A 20,069-nucleotide genomic window follows, 5' to 3' on the forward strand; every position below is an offset into this window, starting at 1 on the left:
AACACACATCAGAGATATACACGTGAATACTAAATATTAGGCATTTAGCAGATGTTGCAGTTTGTGCATTCTGAGAATTGAACCCATGAAAACGAATAGCTTGTCTGATCTATAAAGCACATCTGTTTCTCACGTGTTCTTTCTCTCTGTGTGTGCCGTTCGTCTTTTCTCTTCTAGAGAAAATCTATCGCGTTCAGTGTCCGCGGGGGCCGAATGTCTTCCGACCGGATCTGAGTTTTGAGTCCGTTGGAGAAACTGAAGCAGAGGTACCTTTACCACAGACTGTACAGTATGTGCACAAAACAAAACAAAACAAAACAAAGCGGTTCACTCGTGTTACCAAGAATTGGAGAAACTGAAACATCCAAATATTGCAGCTCTAGCAAAGGAAGCCCCGCCTTCTAAATAAAAGAGCCAATCGTGTCACTGCGGCTGCTGCTCAAAGCATGTCACATCATGTTCATTTATACAGAACGTTACACAATAGATGGCTTTACTGTATTAAACATGAAAAACAGTGTCAGTGTTGCTTTCGGTTAGAATTACAACTTCAGTTTCTGATATAATGCGGCGCTCCAGCGTGTTCTTATTCGTGTCTGTCCTCGACGGACTGAAATTAACCGAAGATGATTTCTCAAAGGCGGAGCCTCAGAGCCACACCCACCTATTACATCATCACTATGGACCAATGGAAGTTCGAATGTGTTTACCAGCCTGGAAAGTTCACATTGGCAAGCCGTTTCAAACTCCTCAAACAAACTTTGTTTTGGCCTGATTTGTTTCAAAATGTCAGTTTGTTCTCCGATTTAATTTGTATATCCAGAGCTGTAGGACTGCACACGTGCGTTGCGCGTAAGAAACAACATTTAGGAAATAGTTCATGTCAGATTGTATTGCTGATTCAAAATATACACATATATAAATGTTAAAAAACAGCATTTTTTGTAGCTGTACGTGCTGATCAAGAGCTGTTGGGAGGAGGATCCAGAGAAGCGTCCGGACTTCAAGCGGATCGAAGGTGCTCTGGGGAAGATCTTCAGGTGTGTGAGTGACGCCGGGCGCTCGCGTTTCACAGAGTCATGAGCACATACTGAAGTGCCGCTGTGTGTTTCCACAGTAACCTTCACAACCAGGCCAACGCCAGCTACATGGACAACCTGATCCGCCGGCTGCAGATGTACTCCAGGAACCTGGAGCACCTGGTGGAGGAGAGAACGGCTCTGTACAAGGCCGAGAGAGACCGGGCCGATCAGCTCAACTTCATGCTGCTGCCGGGGTCAGATACACACACACACACACACACACACTTCATGTACAGCTAACTCCCACTGAGAACACCCTAGCAACTGCTTAGCAACACCCTAGCAAACTACCTGAAAACCTTAGTAGCTGCCCAGCAATCAACAAGGAAATTCTAGCAACTGCATAGCAATCACATAGCAATGCCCTAGCAACTGCATAACAACACCCTTCCATCCAGACGATCCTATCAACTGCCTAGCAACACATTAGCAATTGTCCAGGATATTCTAGCAACTGTCTAGAAACCACAAAGTAATGCCCTTGCAAATGCATAGTGATGCCATGGAATTTGACTAGCAATCACATAGCAATGCCCTAGAAACTGCCAAACAAACACCCTAGCAACCACCCATGACACACTAGCAACTGCCTAGCAACAAAATAGCAATGTCCTAAAAACCGCCCAGCAACCTCATAGTGATGTCCTAGAAACCTCATAGCAAGTACATAGAAATACCCTCGCAACTTCCTAGCTAACTCATAGTGATGCTCTTGTAACTGCCTAGCAATACCACAGCAACCACCCAGAACACCCTAGTAACTGCCTAGAAACCACATAGCAATCCCCTAGTAACTCCCTAGCAACCACATAGCAATGACCTAGTAACTGCCTAGCAACCACATAGTGATGCCGAAGTAACTGCATAGAAACATGCTAGCAACCACACAGGACATCCTAGCAACTGCATAGCAATCACATAGCGATGCCCTAGAAACTGCCTAGCAACACCCTAACAACCAGCAACTGCCTAGTAACAAAATAGCAATGTCCTAAAAACCGGCCAGCAACCTTATAGCGATGTCCTAGAAACCTCATAGCAAGTACATAGAAATACCCTCGCAACTTCCTAGCTAACTCATAGTGATGCACCAGTAGCTGCCTAGCAACACCCCAGCAACCACCCAGAACACCCTAGCAACTGCCTAGCAACCATGGGCGAGCAACAGAAGTGACACTGATTTGACCCCCTCTCCTACAGGCCGGTGGTGCGCTCTCTGAAGGAGACGGGCCGCGTGGAGCCGGAGCTGTACGACGAGGTCACCATCTACTTCAGCGACATCGTGGGCTTCACCACCCTGTGCCATCACAGCACGCCCATGGAGGTGGTGGACATGCTCAACGACATCTACAAGAACTTCGACAGCATCCTCGACCACCACGACGTCTACAAGGTTCGCCAACAGAACACCTAGCAGATGTTGATATTTAATATAACAAAACGAAAGGCAGAATGTGATACAATAGTGGTGTTCAGGTGGAGACCATCGGCGACGCGTACATGGTGGCGTCCGGTCTGCCGAAACGCAACGGGAACAGACACGCGGTGGACATTTGCCTCATGGCTCTGGACATCCTGGAGTTCATGGGGACGTACCAGCTGAGACACCTGCCGGGAATCCCACTGTGGATCCGTATCGGGATCCATTCAGGTACAGAAACACCTTGTGGCCAAACTAGTCAAAATGCATAAATCAGCCATAAAAAACACAATTTGCTAACCTTTCCTTATGCATGTTGTAAGGTGGAAAATAATCAAAGATATTTGAAATAGAACAAAATCATCTGCTTTACTGTTAGCAGCCATCGTCGTGACCAAGATATTTGAAATTGACTCAACCCCCTCCCCCCTTAACGCCATCAGAAGGGCCAGTTGGGATTTCTAAGGACAAAAGAATGGCTTACTGGCCAAATGCTTTTCACACCTTTGGTACAGTGGGAGAAGTTTCGTCTGATTGGTTACTTTAAAATGTCACACGGTTTGGTCTGATTGGTCAGTCTTAAAAGAGTAATATTTGAGTTTGGTGACATCAGGGAAGAGGATAAAAGAAGATCCGAACTGTAGCTCTTCCTCTTTTTGATTCTATGCTTTCTCTAGAGAGAGCTGCTCTTTAGCTCTTTCTTTCTTTCTTTCTTTCTTTCTTTCTTTCTTTCTTTCTTTCTTTCTTTCTTTCTTTCTTTCTTTCTTTCTTTCTTTCTTTCTTTCTTTCTTTCTTTCTTTCTTTCTTTCTTTCTTTCTTTCTTTCTTTGTTTCTCTCTCTCTCTCTCTCTCTCTCTCTCTCTCTCTCACTCTCACAGGTAACATTCTAGGCATAGGCCTACTGAGTATAATTAAGGGTTTAAGTTTACATCTATTTGAAGCTATTTTAAGTGTAACCATAATTAGAATTTCTGTCTATTATGTAATTGACATTTTACATTTACTTGATGGTTAATAAATTGTTACATTTTTGATCCTTTCTGAATTAATCTGTAATTATTAATTATCTCTAATACGGAACGGTATAATTGCAACAAAGGGTTAAAACGTAATGTTTAAATGTATGATTAACTATCAAATATAAATGACCAAACAACCAGTTGGCATTCTCTTCTAAATGCGACAACTTTGATAAATGGAGTCAGATAAAGAATATTATAATCAAATCCATTTCCAGCTGAAACACTGAACGCGCGTGCGGCCTTCACCGCGGTTCGCTACAGATCCTTGGAGCGAATTCATGCGGTCTTACAATGTTAATCAATAGACAGATGATTATAATGCAGGGTTGGTGTAACTTCATAACTCTGTGTGTGTGTATAGGTCCATGTGCGGCTGGTGTGGTGGGTAACAAGATGCCGCGTTACTGTCTCTTTGGAGATACGGTCAACACAGCGTCACGTATGGAGTCTACAGGCCTGCGTAAGACACAAACACACACAGTCACATACACACATGTGCAAATACACACTCTTCAGTGAAGCAGCTCATGTGTTTTCCAGCTCTGAGGATTCACGTGAGCGAGTCGACCATCCAGATCCTTCAGCGAACCAACTGTCAGTTTGAGTGCGAGCGCCGAGGAGAAACACACCTGAAGGTGAGAGGAGAGATGTCAGCCAATCACAGGCTCTTATTTCAGCTTCTGTCCAATCGCAGGCTCTTATTTCAGATTCTGTCCAATCGTAGGCTCATGTTTCAGCTTCTGTCTAATAGGGCTGTCAACGAATATTCTAAATTCGAATATATATTCGAATAGTTTTTAAAAAACGAATTTCGAAGGTGAAAATTAATATTCGAATAAATAAAAAAATTTGGGGAAAAAAACGCCCGCGGTAGTAGAGGCGTGGCTGTCTGCTTTGCGAGTGGGCGCGCTAGCGCGCCTGAAGCCTTGTGTACTTTGGCCTGGCTCCGCAGCGCGAGCTCCCGCTGACTGCGCGCGCTCCTCCCCAAACGGATGAGGCGTTTATACTTGACGCGCTCGGCGTTGTGCTTTTCTTTGAAACGACAGATGGCGACTCGGAGTAATTGTTCTATAAACTATCAGGAAAAGCGTCGAGAAGAAGTGGGCTAATGTACACAGGTGACGATATTTATTTTAGTACACTTCACCGAAAACCACACTACAGAAGAATCATGTAAAACAGATCAAAATAAACCTTGATATTACTTGTGACATGAGAACAAAATGTAGGCTATGTAGAAATGTAACGTTAACTTATACAACTCAATTTATGATATCTAAATGTTTCCTAATTTCACTTAACACTTTAGTGAGTTTCCACTTATTTTCGTGAACTTTTCTTTATTAAACGGGCTTTTTTATGCTTTTGTAGGCTCGTTTTGTAAATATAAGCAACTAATTTGTATGTGCAAACTGGACCACCCTTACTTTGCATCGCGCGCTACAAGCTACTACCTATATAAGTAGTTATGTGTCTTTGTATTCATTTGTCCTGTTATTGACGTAATGCGCGTCATTGATAAAATGCGCAACCAGATGTTCGAATAGTTCGAATATTCGTGCTTTTTTTAGAGGGAATATTCGAACGTCATTTTTTAGCAATTTTGACAGCCCTACTGTCTAATCGTAGGCTCTTATTTCAGATTCTGTCCAATTGTAGGCTCTTACTTCAACTTCTGTCCAATCATAGGCTCTTATTTCAACTTCTGTCTAATCGTAGGCTCTTATTTCAACTTCTGTCTAATCGTAGGCTCTTATTTCAACTTCTGTCTAATCGTAGGCTCTTACTTCAACTTCTGTCCAATCGTAGGCTCTTATTTCAACTTCTGTCTAATCGTAGGCTCTTATTTCAACTTCTGTCTAATCGTAGGCTCTTATTTCAAATTCTGTCCAATTGTAGGCTCTTACTTCAACTTCTGTCCAATTGTAGGCTCTTACTTCAACTTCTGTCCAATCGTAGGCTCTTATTTCAGCTTCTGTCCAATTGTAGGCTCTTACTTAAACTACTGTCCAATTGTAGGCTCTTATTTCAGCTTCCGTCCAATTGTAGGCTCTTATTTCAGCTTCCGTCCAATTGTAGGCTCTTACTTCAACTTCTGTCCAATCGTATGCCCTTATTTCAGATTCTGTCCAATTGTAGGCTCTTACTTCAACTTCTGTCCAATCCTAGGCTCTTATTTCAGATTCTGTCCAATTGTAGGCTCTTACTTCAACTTCTGTCCAATCGCAGGCTTTTATTTCAGATTCTGTCCAATTGTAGGCTCTTACTTCAACTTCTGTCCAATCGTAGGCTTTTATTTCAGATTCTGTCCAATTGTAGGCTCTTACTTCAACTTCTGTCCAATCGTAGGCTTTTATTTCAGATTCTGTCCAATTGTAGGCTCTTACTTCAACTTCTGTCCAATTGTAGGCTCTTATTTCAGCTTCCGTCCAATTGTAGGCTCTTACTTCAACTTCTGTCCAATCCTAGGCTCTTATTTCAGATTCTGTCCAATTGTAGGCTCTTACTTCAACTTCTGGCCAATCGTAGGCTCTTATTTCAGCTTCCGTCTAATTGTTGGCTCTTATTTCAACTTCTGTCCAATCGTATGCCCTTATTTCAGATTATGTCCAATTGTAGGCTCTTACGTCAACTTCTGTCCAATCCTAGGCTCTTATTTCAGATTCTGTCCAATTGTAGGCTCTTACTTCAACTTCTGTCCAATCGTAGGCTTTTACTTCAGATTCTGTCCAATTGTAGGCTCTTCCTTCAACTTCTGTCCAATCGTAAGCTTTTATTTCAGATTCTGTCCAATTGTAGGCTCTTACTTCAACTTCTGTCCAATTGTAGGCTCTTATTTCAGCTTCCGTCTAATTGTAGGCTCTTATTTCAACTTCTATCCAATCGAATGCCCTTATTTCAGATTCTGTCCAATTGTAGGCTCTTACTTCAACTTCTGTCCAATCGTAGGCTTTTATTTCAGATTCTGTCCAATTGTAGGCTCTTACTTCAACTTCTGTCCAATCGTAGGCTTTTATTTCAGATTCTGTCCAATTGTAGGCTCTTACTTCAGCTTCCGTCCAATCGTAGGCTCTTATTTCAGCTTCTGTCCAATTGTAAGCTCTTATTTCAGATTCTGTCCAATTGCAGGCTCTTACTTCAACTTCTGTCCAATCATAGGCTCTTATTTCAGATTCTGTCCAATCACAAGCTCTTATTTCAGCTTCCGTCCAATTGTAGGCTCTTATTTCAGCTTCTGTCCAATTGTAGGCTCTTACTTCAACTTCTGTCCAATCGTAGGCTCTTATTTCAGCTTCCGTCCAATCATAGGCTCTTATTTCAGCTTCTGTCCAATTGTAAGCTCTTATTTCAGATTCTGTCCAATTGTAGGCTCTTACTTCAACTTCTGTCCAATCATAGGCTCTTATTTCAGATTCTGTCCAATCACAGGCTCTTATTTCAGCTTCCGTCCAATTGTAGGCTCTTATTTCAGCTTCTGTCCAATCGTAGGCTCTTATTTCAGCTTCCGTTCAATCGTAGGCTTTTATTTCAGATTCTGTCCAATTGTAGGCTCTTATTTCAGCTTCTGTCCAATCTTAGGCTCTTATTTCAGCGTCCATCCAATCGCAGGCTCTTATTTGAGTCCCTTAAGCCATCCACAGTATGTTGAAGAAGAGTTCATAGTAACTGCAGACTCACATCGTGTATGTTTGTGTTTCAGGGTAAAGGGAAGGAGATGACTTACTGGTTGACTGGAGTCACTGGGCAGAAATACAACCTGCCGACCCCACCAACAGCGTAAGACCACCTACACTTGTGTCCTGTAATCATAAAATGCTCCCAGAATATAGCAGTAAAACATGTACACATGCTGGATTTATTATCAGAACGACACATGGGCACAATTCACTGCAACTTCAATTGTGAGGGTGATGTTGCTTTTATACAACAGTTCAGTAAATAAGACGAGGAGTTACTTACGTTTCCCCACTGACTGACAGTGATCAACCAATCAGATTCCAGGGCTGAACTGAACCAAAACATGCCCAAATTGCTACTCAAAACTAGCCCAAAACACGCCCCAATTGCTACTCAAGACTAGCCAAAAACATGTCCAATTGCTGCTCAAAACTAGCCCAAAACACGTCCAATTGCTACTCAAGACTAGCCCAAAACACACGCCAATTGCTACTCAAGACTAGCCCAAAACGCGCCCAAATTGCTACTCAAAACTAGCCCAAAACACACGCCAATTGCTACTCAAGACTAGCCCAAAACGCGCCCAAATTGCTACTCAAAACTAGCCCAAAACACGCCCAAATTGCTACTCAAGACTAGCCCAAAACACACCCCAATTGCTACTCAAAACTAGAACAAAACACGCCCCAATTGCTACTCAAAACTATCCCAAAACACACACAAATTGCTACTCAAGACTAGCCCAAACCACGGCCAATTGCTACTCAAGACTAGCCAAAAACACACGCCCAAATTTCTACTCAAGACTAGCCCAAAACACGCCCCAAATGCTACTCAAGACCGGCCCAAAACACACCCCAATTGCTACTCAAGACTAGCCCAAAACACGCCCCAATTGCTACTCAAGACCGGCCCAAAACACGCCCCAAATGCTACTCAAGACTAGCCCAAAACACGCCCCAATTGCTACTCAAGACTAGCCCAAAACACGCCCCAATTGCTACTCAAGACTAACCCAAAACACGCCCCAATTGCTACTCAAAACCGGCCCAAAACACGCCCCAATTGCTACTCAAAACTAGCCCAAAACACGCCACAATTGCTACTCAAGACTAGCCTAAAACACGTCCAAATGCTACTCAAGACTAGCCCAAAACACGCCCCAATTGCTACTCAAGACCAGCCCAAAACACGCCCCAATTGCTACTCAAGACTAGCCCAAAACACGCCCCAATTGCTACTCAAGACTAGCCCAAAACATGCCCCAATTGCTACTCAAGACTAACCCAAAACACGCCCCAATTGCTACTCAAGACTAACCCAAAACACGCCCCAATTGCTACTCAAGACCGGCCCAAAACACGCCCCAATTGCTACTCAAGACTAGCCCAAAACACGGCCAATTGCTACTCAAGACTAGCCCAAAACACGCCCCAATTGCTACTCAAGACCAGCCCAAAACACGCCTCAATTGCTACTCAAGACTAGCCCAAATCACGGCCAATTGCTACTCAAGACTAGCCAAAAACACATGCCCAAATTTCTACTCAAGACTAGCCCAAAACACGCCCCAATTACTACTCAAGACCGGCCCAAAACACGCCCCAATTGCTACTCAAGACTAGCCCAAAACACGCCCCAATTGCTACTCAAGACCGGCCCAAAACACGCCCCAATTGCTACTCAAGACTAGCCCAAAACATGCCCCAATTGCTACTCAAGACTAACCCAAAACACGCCCCAATTGCTACTCAAGACTAACCCAAAACACGCCCCAATTGCTACTCAAGACTAGCCCAAAACACGCCCCAATTGCTACTCAAGACCGGCCCAAAACACGCCCCAATTGCTACTCAAGACTAGCCCAAAACATGCCCCAATTGCTACTCAAGACTAACCCAAAACACGCCCCAATTGCTACTCAAGACTAGCCCAAAACACGGCCAATTGCTACTCAAGACTAGCCCAAAACACATCCAAATGCTACTCAAGACTAGCCCAAGTCGCGAATAGACATTCGGTGGCACGAATGACACGGCACGAATTGAGCGTTTGACGTGTGATTCGCGTGAGTTGAAAAATCTGAACTTTGGCGGATATTCGTGCCGCGTTAACCAATCAGGAGCTTGCTCTAGTAGTGACAACAACGAGGAGAAAATCTGTATATTAATATCTGGTTCAGACAATATGATTATCACTGTGATAACATTAAATGACATGAAACACATCCCAGTCTCTTTTTGTTAAATGCAAGTTTATGTTTGATCAATAATACAAAAGTATAAGTAAAAGGTATAAGAAGCTACACATGAAATAAAGCAAACAATTCAGTCAAACATTCAAAGTCAGTGCTAGTCGGCTACAACGGTAACATAAAGTTAAATAGCCTAAAAATAAAAAAGTAATGAAACTTATCTTTGCCCTCAGCCTAAACGATTCGCCAGGGAACAAATTATAGATCCATGAGAGCAAAGATCGGCCGAAGGCTATACACATTCGCGTCCGGTGTGAACGCACCATAAGATCGAAGCTTACACACGTTGAATCTTTCTGTGTGTGTGTCTTCTGATCCCAAGGGAGAACTTCCAGCGTCTGCAGCAGGATCTGGCCCAGAGGATCGTCTCCACGCTGGAAACACGCGGGAATGAGCGCCGGAAAACTCTCTCCACGCGCCAGCGGCGAACACAGAGACACAGCAGCGACGGGCAGCCTGAGTACCTGCACCTGGCTGACCCCACAACATACCTGTAGAAAACACACACTCACACACACACACACACACACACACACACTCACACACACCTGCACCTGGCTGACCCCACGACATACCTGTAGAAAACACACACTCACACACACACACACACACACACACACACTCACACACACCTGCACCTGGCTGACCCCACGACATACCTGTAGAAAACACACACTCACACACACACACACACACACACACCTGCACCTGGCTGACCCCACAACATACCTGTAGAAAACACACACTCACACACACACACACACACACACTCACACACACCTGCACCTGGCTGACCCCACGACATACCTGTAGAAAACACACACTCACACACACACACTCACACACTCACACACACCTGCACCTGGCTGACCCCACGACATACCTGTAGAAAACACACACACACACCTGCACCTGGCTGACCCCACGACATCCCTGTAGAAAACACACACACACACACACACACACACACACACACACACACACACACACACACACACACACACACACACACACACACACACACACACACACACACACACACACACACACACACACACACACACACACCTGCACCTGGCTGACCCCACGACATACCTGTAGAAAACACACACACACACACACACACACACACCTGCACCTGGCTGACCCCACGACATACCTGTAGAAAAAACACACACACACACACACACACACACACACACGCACCTGGCTGACCCCACGACATACCTGTAGAACACACAAACACACTCACACACCTGCATCTGCTGACCCCACAACATACCTGTAGAAAACACACACACACACACACACACACACACACATACCTGTATGTATTTAACTATATGTGTTTCAGTGTTCCGAAAAACTCCTGTATTCAATCATTTAATCGTTCCGCAACGGTTGATTCTGACATGAATGACGTATGTAGTGTACAATATGACTTCATAACAATTGTTTCTTACTCATATAGACAATAAGAGAACAAACTGTGTTTTATTTAGATGGTTTATTAACCAAACTTGCTTATTAATAAACAAACAGAGGGAAAAAAAAAACGTCTGTTTTCATGCATTTAGCAGACACTTTTAATCAAAGCAACTTACAATAGAGGAACATAAGCATTTAGTCCCAGAGCCAAATAATGTTTATGAACAAATATGACTGGAAATCTCCCAAAAAATACACAAGAAAGTGATGAGGAATCCATGTGAACTCTACTGTCACTCAGACTTCAACAGGTTGTCCGGTTTTGGTGGTGACGAGGGCGGAGTCTCCCAATTCTGTGGCAGGAAGTGGCAGCCCGTGCTCCGCCCACCCGTTACACAGGCTCCGCCCACAGGATGCCTCGCCGATGGGCACTTCCTGTGTGTGTCCGTTGAGATGCAGGCAGGGCGAGTGGGCTTCCTCTTCCTGAGCTGTGGTTGTCGGGGGGTGAGGTGTAGTGTCCTTTTCACCTGCTGGACAGATACACAACACTGACCAGTGAGTTACAGCTAACAGCTGATTTATACTATGCCCACCAATGCCCACTAGATTTTCCCCCAGGAAAAATCCTCACGTTACCATACTGGGTGGTTGCTTGGGTGTTGCTATGCAGTTCTAACCCGTTCCGAGTGTTTCTGGTGTGTTGTCAAGCAGTTGTTAAAGCTACACTGTGTGATATTTTCCCCCATCTAGTGGTGAACTTGTATATGACCATCCAGTGAATATTAGTTTCTGTTCCTCTCAATTCCGATTTCGTTTTAACTCCTACAGTGGCCGATTTAGTCCAAGATTAACATGGCTTCCAGTTCGACCTCGTCCACATTCGACACAGTGCCATCGAGTGTTAAAACGCCAAAAGCGAAGCTTGAATTTACGGGTATGTCCCTCTTTGGCTAATGTACTTTCAAGATGGAGGGGCAACATGGCGACCCGCATTCGAACCCCTCACCCGTATGTATTTTCAATAAACTTACGAGAATACTTTATTACTTGAAAGAAGTAAATATACATTAATTGTTTTTAGCTAAGAATGAACTAAAAAAGTTACACAGTGTAGCTTTAAGGTGTTATTTTACCTCTTATCAGACGAACGTGATCATCTCTGAGCTCCGCCATAACTTCCGTCAAGTGAGGTCAAATTAGAGCGTGGTCATAGATATATCGATCGTAGATGCCTCATTCTACTGATACGTGCAGGTGCTAATGAGGCATCTACGATCGATATATCTATGACCACGCTCGTATTTTGACCTCACTTGCCGGAAGTTATGGCGGAGCTCAGAGATGATCACGCTCGTCTGATAAGAGGTAAAATAATAGCATAAATACTGCTGGGTTTCTCTCAGAAACTGATGGTTTGTCTAGATAAGACCCTTATTCATCGTCTGGTGTCATTTAAAGCCCTCTGAAGCTGCACTGAAACTGCAATTTGAACCGTTTGGAGCCCATTGAAGTCCATTATATGGAGAAAAACCCTGGAATGTTTTCATCAAAAAACTTAATTTCTTTTCGACTTTAGAAAGAAAGACATGGACATCTTGGATGACGTGGGGGTGAGTAAATTATCAGCAAAAGTTTATTTAAAAGTGAACTAATCCTTTAAGGCGTTCCGAGTGTTTTTAGTGTGTTGCTATGCAGTTGTCATCTCTATCCACACTAGTAATAGTGACGGGTGACTAAGTAAACAGTACTGAAGTTGATAGGTGTCATCTTTCAGTGTTATTTCTCGGTGGGCTAAAGGTTTGCATAACGCTCAGACAGGTTCTGTGTCACAGGGTAAAAACTGTTGTGTTGTTATGAATCACGGGGCCATTATGATTCAGAAAACACAACAGACTTCACACCTGACGTCAGCGAAAAACACAACACATTTTCAGGTTCAAAAACGCTATGCACAATCACAGTGTGTGAACGCAATGCGCAAGACGAGCGTGTTGAAACGTGTTTCGTGTGAACGCAGACATGATATAACGCAGAGAATAACTGAAGTGATAGGGACTGATGGGAGGTGGTGTTATTATACAGGTGTGAGTCTCTAATATTTGCCCACATCCCTGAATCATCACACGCTAAACCCGCTGACCTCTCGCTCGGGGGTTAGATTTAGCTCAGTGTCGTTGGGTTCTTCCGCTGCGCTCTGCGTCCTGAGGTAACGGATGCATGCGCGCGTGTGTGTGTGTGTGGAGACGTGAGACATGGGACGGTCCCTGAAGACCCCTCACCACCCCTCCTGACCCCAGCGGAGGAACAGAAACTCACTAAAGTGTGTGCTTGAGGTTTCATTGGGTGAAAACTCCTCGCCTGAGCCTCTTGGGCCGCTCACACAGAACGAGTTTTTGCATTGCATCGTGTAGCTTTTCCATTTTTTTCTACTTTTTTTTATCTTGAGAGCCATATTTTTAAAGCACCTTGGATAAATTGTGAACGCTTTGGAGCACAGACTGAAGTTTGGCCTCTTTTTAAAGACGACACCTGGCAATTTTTTTAAAAAGTGAACTTTACAAAGTATACTTTTATTGCTATGAAAAATACACAAAAATATCATTTTACATTTTATGTGAAATGTATATTTTCCAAAACACGTTTTATTTTAAAACTGAGAGAAAATCAAAGCCATAAAAAAAGAAGCTTTCTGTCAGATTTTGTTTGGGCGCAGTCGAACTTGAAGGTCAGGATTACAAATGTAAGGATCCGTTTAAAACTAAGGGAAGCACATTGTATTTAGCATTTAAGGTCAAGCTGATGACATCAGATTAATAATTCTTCGCCTTTGGCTTTGTCTTGCTCAGTCGGGGACTCTAAATATTCAACTATATTACTGATCAGCAATTATCAATTTCCATAAAGTCATAATTAAGAGATACAATTTTGAAAATATGATTTAAAAGTGCTCATTATTAGATAAAAAGTCGAAAATATGATTTTAAATGTCCTCATTATCAGATAAAAATTCAAAAATATGATTTAAAAGTCCTCATTATTAGAGAAAAAGTTAAAAATATTAACTTAAAATAAAATTGATTTTAGAATAATACTGCAAAGCAATTTACAGTAAATTGTTGTATGTGAAATGCACAATTTGAAATAATTTTTAAAAACTAACAAACTTTTAACTCTTTTACATCTTAATATTTTTACAGTGTACACATTATTTCTACTGTAATTTTACAGTAACAACTGTTAAAAAAGGGGAAGGGGGTCAATTTTGCAGTATGTATTCAGTAGTGTGCTGTATTTTTACAGTACAACTGTAATGATTTACAGTCTCCTTAAATTTACAGTCTTACTGGCAACCAAAATTGCCAGTAAATTTACAGTAAATTGTTTACAGTGTGCAGTTTACCTAAAAATTATCAAACTTTTAACTCAAATAATATATATAGAATCAAACCATGATTTTATTTGTGCAAGTTTTACTTTGAAACATCTACAAGTAAATAATATGGTTTGATTCTATATATATATATTATTTGAGTTAAAAGTTTGTTACATTAAAAAAAACTGCAAATTACTGTATTTCACATACAACAATTAACTGTAAATTGCTTTGCAGTATTATTCTATAATCCATTTTACAGCAATTAACAAAATTTAACAGGATTTTTTTGTACAGTACATTTTTACAGTGTACACATTATTTCTACTGTAATTTTACAGTAACAACTGTTAAAAAAGGGGAAGGGGGTTAATTTTGCAGTATGTATTCAGTAGTGTGCTGTATTTTTACAGTACAACTGTAATGATTTACAGTATCCTTAAATTTTCAGTCTTACTGGCAACCAAAATTGCCAGTAAATTGCTGTAAATTTACAGTAAATTGTTTACAGTGTGCAGTTTACCTAAAAATTATCAAACTTTTAACTCAAATAATATATATAGAATCAAACCGTGATTTTATTTGTGCAAGCTTTACTTTGAAACATCTACAAGTAAATAATATGGTTTGATTTTATATATATATTATTTGAGTTAAAAGTTTGCTACATTAAAAAAAACTGCAAATTACTGTATTTCACATACAACAATTAACTGTAAATTGCTTTGCAGTATTATTCTATAATCCATTTTACAGCAATTAACAATCTTTTTTTACAGGATTTTTTTTGTACAGTACATTTTTACAGTGTACACATTATTTCTACTGTAATTTTACAGTAACAACTGTTAAAAAAGGGGAAGGGGTCAATTTTGCAGTATGTATTCAGTAGTGTGCTGTATTTTTACAGTACAACTGTAAGGATTTACAGTATGCTTAAATTTACAGTCTTACTGGCAACCAAAATTGTAAATTTACAGTAAATAGTTTACAGTGAGCAGTTTAACCGCCACACACACACAGTTATTCATCATCTAAAGGGCATGTCAACTTTTGAACTGGTTCATTTGTGATCAAGTCAGGTGGATTCTGATTGGCTGTGGTGTTTAATGCTTCATAGTGAAAGTCAGTGGTAGTTCTTGACCCTGGTGTGAACTCTGGGCAGTCCGTCTCACCTGTGTTCTGCGAGGTCCTGGCGTGCCGTCTGTAGATGAGGAACCACAGCAGCAGCAGCAGAACCGAGCCGCTCGCCACCAGCCCGACGCAGATCCACACGCTGGGGCCGACCGCGGACCAGGGCTCGTCCGGACCTCTGGTGCTCAACACGGGCTTCAGCATCGGCGGAGGAACCGCTGCACAAACAAAAGCAACTCAACATCCGGTCAGCAGTGGCGAAGAACCCGCTCTTACACCGCAGATGCGCTCACCTGACGACCCCAGTCCCAGAGACCTGTGGGAGATGCAGCGTCTGAGCAGAGAGTCCCAGCGAGAGCCAGGATCACACGACCCTTTCTCCATCACGGCCGCCGGCACACTGGTGAGAACACAGAGAACAGTTTCACTTCTTCATTTGAGAAAGCGGAGAGAATGAATCACTGAGCGAGTCTCTGGAGACAAACAGACGGAGAGGAAACAACTTTATTTTTAAACACATCTTCGTGTTGTTCTGCAGCTCCTCATAACCTAACACACTTTATAAAAACAGCGGAGTATCCGTTCAGATCAACGGTCTGTTTATGGGTCCTCAAAATTACTATAATTGTGTCATAACGTGACAATGAAAGAGTCAAAATATAAGAGAGAAAAGTCGAAATTGAATAAATGTCAACCATAAAATGTTGACAACAAAAAACTGATAACTATGAAAGTCAAAATATTGAATCAAAATAATGTCTTATGATATAAAAAGGTGAGATTATGAGATAAAATATAAAAATGGATAAAATGTACATTATGAAATAAGTCACAATTATGAGAAGAGTCAAAATTGACAACTGTGAAATTATGAACATTTGAAATCTACTCTGAAGTGGAAACTGGGCGTAATGAATAAATCAGACTAAAGAGACTTCACTTGAAATCGACAAAAATGTCTTAATTATGATATAAAAGGTTATGATTATGAGAAAAGGGTGAAATTATGACACCAAATATTAAAATGGACAAAATGCAAATTATGAGGAGAGTCAAAACTGACAACTATGAAATAGTCAAAGTATGAGAGAACAGTTGAAACGGACAAAAAAAAATCTTAATTATGATATAAAAGGTTTTGATTATGAGTAAAGGCCGAAATTATGACACGAAAGAGTTGAAATTATGACATCAAATATTAAAATGGACAAAATGCCAACCATGAAATAGTCAAAATTGGCATAAAATGACAAATATGAGAGAAGTCAAAATTGACTAAATGTCTTAATTATGATACATAAATTTGAGGTGATGAGAAAAGGGTGAAATTAGGACTCGAAAAAGTTGAAATTATGAGATAAAATATTAAAATGGACAAAATGCCAACCATAAATGTTGACAACAAAACTATGAACGTCAAAATATGAATCAAAATAATGTCTTATGATATAAAAAGGTGAGATTATGAGATAAAATATAAAAAGGGATACAATGCAAATTATGAAATAAGTCACAATTATGAGAATTGACAACTGTGAGATTATGAACATTTGAAATCTACTCTGAAGTGGAAACTGGGCGTTATGAATAAAACAGACTTGAGACTTCACTTGAAATCGACAAAAACGTCTTAATTATGATATTAAAAGGTTATGATGATGAGAAAAGGGCATGGAATTATGACATCAAATATTAAAATGGACAAAATGCAAATTATGAGGAGAGTCAAAACTGACAACTATGAAATAGTCAAAGTATGAGAGAACAGTTGAAACTGACAAAAATGTGTTAATTATGATATAAAATGTTATGATTATGAGGCTGAAATTATGACACAAAAGAGTTGAAATTATGACACCAAATATTAAAATGGACAAAATGTCAACCATGAAATAGTCAGAATTGGCAAAAAATGACAAATATGAAATATGTGACAAGTCAAAAATGACTAAATGTCTTAATTATGATACATAGATTTGAGGAGATTAGAAAAGGGTGAAATTAGGACCCGGAAAGGTTGAAATTATGTGATAAAATATTAAAATGGACAAAATGTCAACCATAAAATATTGAAAAAAAAAAATTAACAACTATGAAAGTCAAAATATGAGAGAAAAGTTGAGACTGACAAGATATCTTATGATATAAAAAGTTATGATTATGAGAAAAGGCCAAAATTATGGCATGAAAGAGTTGAAATTATGATATCAAATAATAAAATGCACAAAATGCCAACCATGAAATAGTCAAAATTTGCATAAAATGACAAATATGAAATATGAGAGAAGTCAAAATTGACTAAATGTCTTAATTATGATATAAAAATTTGAGGTAATGAGAAAAGAGTGAAAATATGAGATAAAATATTAAAATGGACAAAATGTCTACAGTAAAATGTTGACAACAAAAAACTGACAACTATGAAAGTCAAAATATTGAATCATAATAATGTCTTATGATATAAAAAGTTGAGATTATGAGATAAAATATTAGAAGGGATAAAATGCAAATTATGAAATAAGTCACAGTTATAAGAAGAGTCAAAATTGACAACTGTGAAATTATGAACATTTGAAATCTACTCTGAAGTGGAAACTGGACGTTATGAATAAATCAGACTTGAGACTTCCCTTGAAATTGACAAAAATGTCTTAATTATGATATTAAAAGGTTATGATTATGAGAAAAGGGCATGGAATTATGACATCAAATATTAAAATGGACAAAATGCAAATTATGAGTAGAGTCAAAACTGACAACTATGAAATAGTCAAAGTATGAGAGAACAGTTGAAACTGACAAAAATGTGTTAATTATGATATAAAATGTTATGATTATGAGGCTGAAATTATGACACAAAAGAGTTGAAATTATGACACCAAATATTAAAATGGACAAAATGTCAACCATGAAATAGTCAGAATTGGCAAAAAATGACAAATATGAAATATGATTATGAGAAAAGGGCATGAAATGATGACATCAAATATTAAAATGGACAAAATGGAAATTGGTAAAAATTGGCAAAAAAGACAAATGAAATATGAGAGAAGTCAAAATTGACTAAATGTCTTAATTATGATACATACATTTGAGGTAACGAGAAAAGGGTGAAATTAGGACCCGAAAAAGTTGAAATGATGTGATAAAATATTAAAATGGACAAAATGTCAACCATAAAATGTTGACAACAAAAACTGACAACTATGAAAGTCAAAATATGAATCAAAATAATGTCTCATGATATAAGATTGAGATTATGAGAAAAGGGTGACATACGAAAAAGTTGAAATTATGAGATAAAATATAAAAACTATGAAATTATGAACATTTGAAATCTACTCTGAAGTGGAAACTGGGCGTTATGAATAAATCAGACTTGAGACTTCCCTTGAAATTGACAAAAATGTCTTAATTATGATATAAAAAGTTGAGATTATGAGAAAAGGGTGAAATTATGACATCAAATATTAAAATGGACAAAATGTCAACCATAAAATAAATCAAAATTATGAGGAGAGTCAAAATTGACAACTATGAAATAGTCAAAGTATGAGAGAACAGTTGAAACTGACAAAAATGTCTTAATTATGAAATAAAAGGTTATAATTATGAGAAAAGGATGAAATTGTGACATCAAATATTAAAATGGACAAAATGCCAACCATAAAATAAGTCAAAATTGGCATAAAATGACAAATATGAAATATGAGAGAAGTCAAAATTGACCAAATGCCAATTTTGACAAAAAGTCAAAATGATACAAGTACAATAAACAAACGTCAGTCTGTTTTGGTTGTAAATTGTGTTTGTGCATCTTTCTTTGCTGTAAATTATAATATTTTAGATCTCATAATGACTTTCATAAGACTTTAAGTATGCAAATACTGTTAGTGTGTTCACTACTGTGTTAAAAGTTCACTGCTGTCAATGCTTTGAACGGCTGGTTTGCTTCCTGCTTCTGTGAAGCCCCTCCCTCTGGTCTTAGATTGGTTAGATGGCCAGATGTAGTTTGTAGTTCTGCAACAGCTCTCTCTCTTTCGTAATGACTGCGGCGTGGCCTCGCACACTTCTGTTGCGTGTTCGCGGGGGAAGTGTTTATGTTAATAGCAGGTGTTTATAATGTCACCAACCCGGGAAGAAGCTTGTTTTAGTCCAAACCGGCCGTTTTTGTAGGCAATAAACCGCCATAACTTTAAAAGACAATATCTCAGTTCGCATTGAACTTTCAGCGCTGTAACTTTGCAGATACTGTTTATGCTCAAGCAGCAACATTACACACTAACTAAAGTTAAAAAAGTGAAATCGCATGCAACCACCCCTTTAAAACACTCCGACTCGCGGTTTCCTCACCACACACACACACACTTTGCCTCTATTGTTGGGTTTGTAACTGTCACGTATCAGAGTCTGGAATGATGAAGAAATTCTCCTCCTCGGGTCTTTGTGTCCTTCAGGACGTCTTCAGGTGAACCTGCTCACACACAAAGAAACACCTGAACTGATCTCATATGGCATGTGTGTGTGTGTGTGTGTGTGTGAGATCATCTCAGAGAGCTGCACACTGACCTGTGATGATGCTGTCAGGAGCAGATGAACTGAGAACAAGGATGAGAGTGTGTGTATCTGTGTAGGTGTGTGTGTGTGTGTGTCTGTATGTAGGTGTGTGTGTGTGTGTA

At 40.0% G+C, this 20,069-nt stretch overlaps 2 protein-coding genes across 2 annotated transcripts in view; one reads left to right on the forward strand and one right to left on the reverse strand.

Moving 5' to 3' along the window:
* Window positions 1-9,952, forward strand: part of gucy2ca (guanylate cyclase 2Ca) — a gene marked incomplete at both ends in the record, with an annotated part of 30,999 nt that extends 21,047 nt beyond the window's left edge. The window contains 9 exons of the mRNA XM_079814218.1: window positions 178-266; window positions 949-1,040; window positions 1,118-1,276; window positions 2,283-2,475; window positions 2,559-2,733; window positions 3,885-3,983; window positions 4,064-4,158; window positions 7,224-7,300; window positions 9,778-9,952. Coding sequence (XP_079670344.1) covers window positions 178-266; window positions 949-1,040; window positions 1,118-1,276; window positions 2,283-2,475; window positions 2,559-2,733; window positions 3,885-3,983; window positions 4,064-4,158; window positions 7,224-7,300; window positions 9,778-9,952 — 1,154 coding nt within the window. The remainder of the gene's footprint in view (window positions 1-177; window positions 267-948; window positions 1,041-1,117; window positions 1,277-2,282; window positions 2,476-2,558; window positions 2,734-3,884; window positions 3,984-4,063; window positions 4,159-7,223; window positions 7,301-9,777) is intronic.
* Window positions 9,953-10,955: 1,003 nt separating this feature from the next.
* On the reverse strand, window positions 10,956-15,786 carry LOC307125363 (uncharacterized protein). Its single transcript, XM_079815199.1, has 3 exons — window positions 15,684-15,786; window positions 15,432-15,608; window positions 10,956-11,413 (listed from the first exon to the last, which is right to left on the reverse strand). The coding sequence occupies exons 1-3, from the start codon at window positions 15,772-15,774 to the stop codon at window positions 11,181-11,183; spliced, it is 501 nt and encodes a 166-aa protein (XP_079671325.1). The 5' UTR covers window positions 15,775-15,786; the 3' UTR covers window positions 10,956-11,180.
* Between the last annotated feature and the right edge of the window lie 4,283 nt (window positions 15,787-20,069).

The sequence above is a fragment of the Gobio gobio genome (genome assembly GCF_949357685.1).
Source record: "Gobio gobio genome assembly, chromosome: 1".
NCBI classification, from domain to species: domain Eukaryota; kingdom Metazoa; phylum Chordata; class Actinopteri; order Cypriniformes; family Gobionidae; genus Gobio; species Gobio gobio.

Coding starts and splice junctions, on each gene's coding strand:
- LOC307125363 (XM_079815199.1), bottom strand. CDS start 15,774: ATGGAGAAAGGGTCGTGTGATCCTGGCTCTCGCTGGGACTCTCTGCTC. Junction 15,609..15,683: donor TCTGGGACTGGGGTCGTCAG/GTGAGCGCATCT, acceptor TTGTTTGTGCAG/CGGTTCCTCCGCCGATGCTG. Junction 11,414..15,431: donor CAGGACCTCGCAGAACACAG/GTGAGACGGACT, acceptor GTATCTGTCCAG/CAGGTGAAAAGGACACTACA.